The sequence below is a fragment of the Octodon degus genome, unplaced genomic scaffold (assembly GCF_000260255.1).
Source record: "Octodon degus isolate 3935 unplaced genomic scaffold, OctDeg1.0 scaffold00011, whole genome shotgun sequence".
Taxonomy (NCBI): domain Eukaryota; kingdom Metazoa; phylum Chordata; class Mammalia; order Rodentia; family Octodontidae; genus Octodon; species Octodon degus.
Window position 1 is genome coordinate 13,044,529 of NW_004524587.1, and position 8,482 is coordinate 13,053,010.

Sequence of the window (8,482 nt, forward strand, 5' to 3'; positions counted from 1 at the left end):
GGGGGGGTACAATTTTTTGAGTTCTTTATATGTTCTAGATGTCAGTCCTCTGAGGAATAGCTGGCAGCTTTTCCCTCCATTCTGTATGTTGTCTTTTCACTGTGTTCGTTGTTTTCTTTGCTGTGCAGAAGCTTTTTAAATTGATATGATTCCATTTGTTGATTCTTGGTGTTATCTTTTGTGCATTTGAGATTCTGTTGACACCTCTGTCTTCATTTACCTATTTTAGTCTATCTGTTTCTGTTTTAACAGATATTTGGTCCATTTTGATCTTTGCTGTTCTATCTTCAAATTCTTTTTTTTTTTTTGGTTATCCCTTTCTGCTTTTATCTCCAGTTTTGTTTTTTTTTTTTTAATTTGGAAATCATACTTTTTAGTTCTAGAACTTTTACTGGGTTCTTTATTATTTTTATCATTTCTCTTTCTGTGATTTCCATTTTTTTATGTATCTAGTACAGGGTCTACAGGGTCTCATTACACAGATCAGACTCGTAGTGATCCTCCTGTTTTCAGCCTCCCAAGCGCTGGGATTACAGGTGTATGCTCCGACGCCCAGTCTTGCAATTTTCCTTTTACTACCTGCAGGGATATTTTTACTTTATTGATAACTAATAATGTTTTAAATCTTCAATAATTCCAATGTCAGTATTATCTTGGAGTTGGTCTCAGTTGGTTTTCTCTTGAGAATGTATTCCATTTTCTTGGTTTTTCACATGTTATGTAATCTTGCATTATTTCTTAAATATTATAAATGTTAAGTTGTGGAAAGTGTTGATTCTGTTCTCCAGTGAGTATTTTCTTCCTTACCCTGTGTCTCAGTTACTCTTCTCTCATTGCTGGGACAAATACCTGACACTCATAATAAAGGATGGAAAAGTTTATTTAGCTCACAGTTACTGGAGGATTCAGTCCGTACTCAGCTGGCTCCAAGGCAGAGTGGCACACAGCAGAGAGCATTTCATGGTGACAGCAGAGAGCAGAGAGTAAAAGGGAGTGGCAGCAGCTCAGGCAGCTAGCTAGCCTCTCATCTCTCCCTACATTATAATGCAAATTACCTGCCCCCAATAGGTGCAGCATCCACACCCACAATAATCAATCATAAACTCCAGAAGCTGCCCCATGACTGTATGAGTCTTTGGGGGAACACCTATATATAAACCATAACATTCTGACCCCAGGCCCCCATCATGTACATCCCCCTTTCGCAAAAGGCATTTTAGTCCATCTCTAAGAGTTGCCAAAGTCCCAACGGTTTTGGCACTGCTGAAAAGTCCAAGTCCCAAGTCTCCTCCAAGATCAAAAGAAAACTCTTTGCTATGAGCCTTTGTACAAATGAAAAGTTAAATACTTCCAGCATTCCATGGCACAAGATAAATATTACCATTCCAAAACGTACACACAACAGAGGAACACAAAGCACTGGGACCAAAACAAGTCCAAAATCCAGCAGGTCAAACATCAAGTCCTGTAGTTCCATGTGGAACATCTGAAGCAATCTGTGAGCTCCATGTGGCCCCGCCCCTATGGCACTCTTGGGGGTAGCGCCCATGGCTTCTCTTTTACACGGGATTTGCTCCCTCCTTGCAGTTTCCCTTAGATGACCCACATTTCTGACTTTTCCAAACTTCTGAGGTTTCCACTGAATAGGCTTCTCACTCACAGCTTTACACAGTGCCTTTTCAGGGGCACATTGTCCTGTCTCTGAGGCCTTCTGAAATCTAGGTGGAAGTCTTTTTAACTCAGAACTCCTGTGTTCTGCATATGCCTAAAACCAATGCCATGTGGATGATGCCCAGGTGTGCTGCCAGCTGGAGCAGTAGCCAGGCTTCCTTCTCCTTTGGCTGTGGGGGTCAAGTGCCATGATTGACAAGCATTCTGACCCTGATTCCGAGGAAAAATTCTCCCTGCTGGCGCCATTCTGGAAACTGGGGCTTTGCGGCTTTCTCCAGAAGGCAAAGTTCCTGACCTTTGCAATTCTGAGGCTGTAAAGAGCAGAGACCTGCTGCCTCCTGCGATGCCCTCAGGCCATCCTTTTGATTCTCTTGTTCCTTCTAGGCAATGGAGATCCTCTGAGCTCTGTCTTTGCATTCCACAGCTTTATTGAAGCTTCCTTTCTGGCCAAACTCACAACATTTTAAATATCCAGGTGGGCTCTTTGCTCTTCATTCTCAACATAAATCTGACTAAAAGCCCCCAACAATAGCCATGCCACTCCCTCAACATTCAATCTCAGTCTCAGGCAAAGTCTCTGGACATGAGCAAAATGCAGACAATCTTTTTGCTAAACCATAACACATATCATCCAGAGTCCAACAACCAAAGCAGTCCTTCCCAGCAGGAACCTCCCCAGCCTGGCCTTTACAGTCAGGATTTCTGAAATCTAGGTGAAAGCCTTCTTAATCTCAGAATTCCTATGTTCTTCATGTGCCTAAAACCAGTGCCACATGGATGATGCCAGGACATTTTGGTCTTCTGAGCTCTGACCAGAATCTCCCATATAGAACAGCAAAAGCTGTTCCAGTCTTCACTTGTGGGTGACATCTCCAAACCTTTACTATCCCTTCCCATAAGCCATTCCTAAAAGCTTGTAATCCACATGCTCAGGTTTAGCCACAGCAATGACTCCACTTCTCTGGTACCAAACTCTGTCTCGGTTACTCTTTTCTCATTGCTGGGACAAATACCTGACACTCATAATAAAAGATGGAAAGGTTTATTTGGCTCACAGTTACTGAAGGATTCAGTCCATACTCAGCAGGCTCCAAGGCAGAGCGGCATAAGGCAGAGAGCAGCACAAGGCAGACAGCAACCTTTCATGGTGGCAGCAAAGAGCAGAGAGCAAAAGGGAAGGGCAGCAGCTCAGGCAGCTGGCTAGCCTCTGTCCTTCCTTACATTGTAATGCAAATTACCTGCCCCTGACAGTGCACCATCCACACCCACAATAATCAATCACAAACTCCAGAAGCAGCCTCAAGTGACTGCATGAGGCTTTGGGAGGACACCTATACATAAACCCTAACACCCTGTTTGTCTGTTTCTCTTGATACTAGAGAATGAACTCAAGGCCTTTCGCATGCTAGACAAGTGTTGTACCACTGAGCTACATCCCTTGTCCCAGTTTTTGCTTTTTTTTTTTATAATTTTATTTATTTATATGTGTGTGTGTGGCCAGCTCAGCCCACCAGGGGGCGGGGCTGGTTGGCATGTGGTGCTGGGGGATTGAACCGCGGTCCCTGTACTTTGCTAAGCTTGTTCTAAGTAGGTGCTTTAGACCACTGAGCCATCTCACCAGCCCTGCTTTTTGGTTTTTAAGATAGAGTCTTGCTATGTTATTCAGGTTAGCCTTGATATTGTGGTGATCCTTCTACTTTGACCTCTTGAGTGCTGTGATTATAAGCATGCGCTAAAATGCCAGGCTTGGTTTTATTTTTTAAGCAAATAATTATCTTGGTTGATACACGGAGATGTAGATCGTATTTGTGAATCTTCTCAGGATCTTTTTCTTCTAACATTGCTCCTCTTTTCTTGTGGTTTTCCCAGATTCTATCTTCTGGTTCCCCAGGTCAGAGACTGATTGCTCCGCAAGGGCTCCTACTGTGTTGTATTCCTTGCCAAAAAACCTTTTAAACTTGTCCCTAGGTTGAAATCCAAGAAAATGGGAGCTCAATGTGTACATCTCCTCTCTAAGCATGACCTCCCCTTCAGAATCTGCCGCTTCTAATTCTCTTCCAGTGATTTCAGGTAGCTGCTCATTATATTATATCCAAACTTAACCAACAGTATCTGGAGGGCCAGTCTGATAGGCTAGTGTTCACGTATTAGTGCCTGATTATTGTTTTTTGGAACAAATTCATGAATAAATGTTATAAACATTTCTTTTGGAGGGGTACTAGGAAACAAACTCAGGACCTTGCACTTGCCAGGCAGGTACTGTGTTGCTGAGCTATAACCCCAGTTTTAAACATTTATAATAAACAAAATGTCATGATACAAAGATCAAATTTTTAAAGAGGAACAGGTTTGTGCACCATGTGTTTTATTGTTTAGCTCATTTTTTTGGTGTTGAGAAAGGCCTATCCTTAACTCTGAGGTCATCTCAAAGTGCAGGTCTGAACATGTTTCCTCTTTTGGGTATTCCTAGTAAATTTATTTTTCAGCAAGGATAAGGTAGAATGGGTTTAAAGAAAATTCCCTATGGTGTTTAACTAAACTTCAGGTTATATAACAATAAGGCTAAAATAAGGCTAAGCAGAGAAAACAGATTTCTCAGTAAGAATTATTTGTGGGATTTCTCTTCATTGTAGATACTGTGCTGATTACATAGAACTCTGGGTATTTTTAAGAGGGAAAGAGGTAAAACTACCTTCTGAGTTGAGGTGATGTCTTAACCCTGATCCCAGCCTATCTCATCTACTTCCCTCTCACGCTGCCATAACTACAGAGGTCCTTGGCCAGCACATCCACAAGCAACAGAGAATTCGCTGAAACCCAATGCTAGATTTTGACACTTTGCAGCTTGTTCGATAGTGATTACAAGGAAAACAGACAGGCAGACAGGCAGGCAGGCAGGCAGGCACGCACGCACGCACGCACGCACGCACACACACACACACAGAGCTTTATCAACAAAGTAGCATTTCCATTTCAGCTGTTTCTAGGTGCAAAACAGAGCTATAAAGAGAAATCCAAGATTGAAAGCTTTGTGGTTATATCTGTTTCTCATTAAAGTGTCCCTGATTATAACTATGCCTATGATTACAAGATTTAATACACCTGGTCTCAGGGATGCACTAGGAAGAGGAATCATAAATTTGTTCCATCCCATTTCCTTTTCTTTCTTTTTCTTTTTCTTTTTCTTTTTTCTGCAAAGCTTTATTCCGGAGGGGCTCAGTACTTCTTGGCAGCTGCCTTCCTCATGGAGGCCAGCACATTGCTCAGCTCCTCACGCTTCTCTTGCCACGGATGTGCATCCCCACCCTTTTCTTGATGAACTTGAGGGCGCGCTTGTCCTTGGAGACCTTGAGCAGCTCCATGGCGCACCGCTGTAGGGGGCAAAGCTGCACACCTCCTGGATCATGTCCCGCACGAACTCGGTGTGTTTGGTGAGGCGTGCGCAGCGGCCGCTGTGCCTCAGTTTGCCCACATCCTTAGTCACCTTGCGGCCCTTGTTGAGGCCCATGGCCATGGGATAGCAGAGGGCCATGGCTACTCTTTTTCAATGGTTGCTATGGCGGAAGCCCCATTTCCTTTTCTTTATTCACTGAATAAGAACAATTTATAAGTTTCAAAGAGTGCAGACTAGAGGTGGTTTAGAGAATAGAAGAGAGGTTTTTCATTCACAAACTTTGAAAGTGACAAAAATCTTCCACACCCCCAAATTATTTTAGCATTGGTCAGACAAGCAGTGTTGCTTTCACTGGCAATATACAGATGTGAGAAATCTGGATAGAGTTTTTGTATTTCTTCCCTCAATTTGTTAGTCAAACATTTTTGCTCTTCCTTATATGTGTATGTAACCCCCCACCCAAACTTACACATGCTCTCACCCTCATTCAGTATGGAAGTGTGCATTTCCAGTGGGTTTTCTGATGCTGAAGGGCTTTGTGCATACTAAGTATGTGCTCTATCACTGAGCTATACACTGCAGCCCCAAAGTCTTATACTTTTCTTTAATATCATTGTAATTTATATTCTTTAATACATTTTAATTTTGAAATAATGTTAGGCTTACAGAAGAGCTGCAGACAGTATGGAGTCCCTTATATTCTTCTTGCCAAGATTTCCTAGTTGTTAAGGACTTACATAACAATGATACAATGATATATTTATCAAGAGTTGTGTAGAACTTCATGATGGATTAAAAACCCCGTATCTTTCTTGACTCTTTCATTAAATTTTTATTTATTTATTTATTTATTTGGTATAGGGTCTCACTATGCAGCTCAGACTTGCAGTGATCCTCCTGTCTCAGCCTCCCCAGCACTGGGATTACAGGCATGTGCCACCACGCCTGGTTTTGTGGCTGGTACAGCATATCTGGTGTTCTGGGACTGGCACAGCATGTGGTACTAGATATTGAACCTGGGTCCTTGCACTTGGTAGGCAGGCACTTAGACCACTGAGCTATCTCCCCAGCCCTTTTGATTCCTTCTTGTACAGCAGATTTTCAACAAGAACAGTATGTGCCCTGTAGCAGTTCACTTAATTATATGGACTATCAAGTTATGATCTATATGACCCTATTCCCTATTCCCATCAAATTCCTAGATAATAATCTCAAGGCTCCAATGCCTCCAGGTGAGAGCTCATAGTTATGAAGCAATTCTATCTCTATAGAAGTCCTTGAGCCACGTCATTCTTTCTCATCTCCTTTGTATCCCTATTAGTCAGCTCTCCAATACCCATTTCACGACCTCTTCTTGCTAATTAAAATTCATTTTTGGTCAGAACAGCAATGTATCAGCTAAATACACTGTCAGGCTCCCTTGCAATGAGAACTAATGTGAGACAGTTCTGGCCAATGAAACATAAGTCAGCTAGGGGGTTCCAGTAAACTGTTCCAGTTCCTCAAAAAAGTATACAAAAGTATCTAGGACTATTTTTCTCCCAACTTCTTCTTTATTCATTGAAGCCAGTTACTATGGCCACTACTACAGCAGCTGTTCTGTACCCAAGAGACAAAGGCCATGAGGATTATAGAAATACCGGCTCTGGTTATGCTGAACCACTAACAAACTATACCTCTCTATGTGTTTCCTGTGATAGGAGAAAAAAGCAAATCCTTACTTGTTTAGGCCATTATAGTTCTCTGTAGCTGAACATGTTCATACCAGATAAACTCATTCAAACCAAATTTTAACCTACAGAAGCAGATGAGGAGGGAAATGCTGCTGAGAATAAAGAATAGGGAAGTAGAGCTTCAATGGCCTTGCTGCTGGGTTAAAACAATAGTTCGTGTGCATTTACACAGAAAATGCAGTTGTGCAGGGAAGGAAGGGGATAACTAATAGTCCTTGCATGTATAAACAGGTACCCGGAACTTGATATGGTAAAATTCTACCAGGAATAAAGCCCTTCTGTGTGACAAAACAATCACCCTTACACGGTTTCCACAACTCTTGGTTAAACACTGATGTGTGAGCCACAGATGATCACTGTGGAGGCCAGGAATTGAATTATTAATACAAACTCTCATTTACGGTCAACTGGGAATGAGTTTCCATTAAAATCAAGAAGAAAATTCATTTTGAATTTTCGAACATACATGGATATATAATTTTTCTTCCTGTGCTGGCCATATAGGCTGGAGAAATCCAGCTAAATTCACTTGAGGAAGGAAGAAAGTTTAATTTATGCAGCAGTGAAAATCTCATGTATTTGATTTAGAGCTAGGAAGGAAACATCTTAAATGAAGCCTTTCGGTAGGTTAGCACGAACAATGAAATGAGCCGGGAGGGCAAGTCGCTAGAGATCAGGCAGCACAGGCAGGTTAATGTGCTCCAGCTAGCTGACCCTGGAACCTGCCCCTATTTGCAGAATGCCAGGAGTCACAGCTTAAATCTGTAAAGACGTGCTGTGGTTTTGCTGTGGCAGTTACTGGGTAGCTGCCCAATATGTTAGAGAGGAGACAGTGACTTTTACCGAAGGTGCAAATGGTACCGTTTTCCTGCTACAAAATCCCTGTTGACTGATTCATGTGCATGAGACCGTCTAGGGAAAAGGTTTGAGCTTGCCCAGGTGAAAGGAAGATTGAAGACAGATAAAGAGGTAGGGAACGGACTGACTTACCTGAGTAGCTTTCTGGCTAAGACCCCGAAGCAGCAGCACAATCACGTGGACGGCAGCTCTGCGGACTTGAACTTCATTGTCTGTTTTAGCCACAGCAATCAGGCAAGCTGTCACCTAGCAGGGTGAGGGAAGAAGTCAATAAAAACAGTACCGCACAATTACCTGTAGCCTTTCAACTATGTTGCCCTTACTACACACATTCACCAAAAGCAATTTGGGTTAGAGAAGGGCAGAATAGTTTCCTTATCTTGAATAAAGAAGGTGAGATGGATACAATCTGGATTTTCTAGTCAAGGAGAAAAATCTGGTTTGGAATTCAAAAGGAAGGTCAGAGAATGGGAAGGAATATATGTACATAACACGTACCCCAAATGTGATAGGCCCAAAGGCTATTTCCTTAAAAGTGGGAAAAACTGCTGTGTTCAAATGGCCCCAAACAGTTGCTTCTAGGGACTGAGAATCATGAAAATTTAGCTATGGAGACCTGGAGTTCATGGCATGAACACAAACATACCCTGATAAAAGTTTCAGCCCAGGGATACAGAAATAGAGAAATATCCAAGCTGGCCTCCCTCCTCACTTCCACGCGTCCCGGTCGTATAATCTATATCCATCTAATAAGTTGGCAGGAGCCAGTTTGAGGAACTCCTTTCCTGAGCACCTTTCTCTGTGAGATGGGTCTTTTTTTTTTTTT

At 42.3% G+C, this 8,482-nt stretch overlaps 1 protein-coding gene across 1 annotated transcript in view; it reads right to left on the reverse strand.

The window, feature by feature from the left end:
• The window catches only part of Tango6 (transport and golgi organization 6 homolog), a 253,744-nt gene that overhangs the window by 60,862 nt on the left and 184,400 nt on the right, over positions 1 to 8,482 (reverse strand). Inside the window, exon 15 of the mRNA XM_004626015.2 lies at positions 7,789 to 7,902. Coding sequence (XP_004626072.1) covers positions 7,789 to 7,902 — 114 coding nt within the window. The remainder of the gene's footprint in view (positions 1 to 7,788; positions 7,903 to 8,482) is intronic.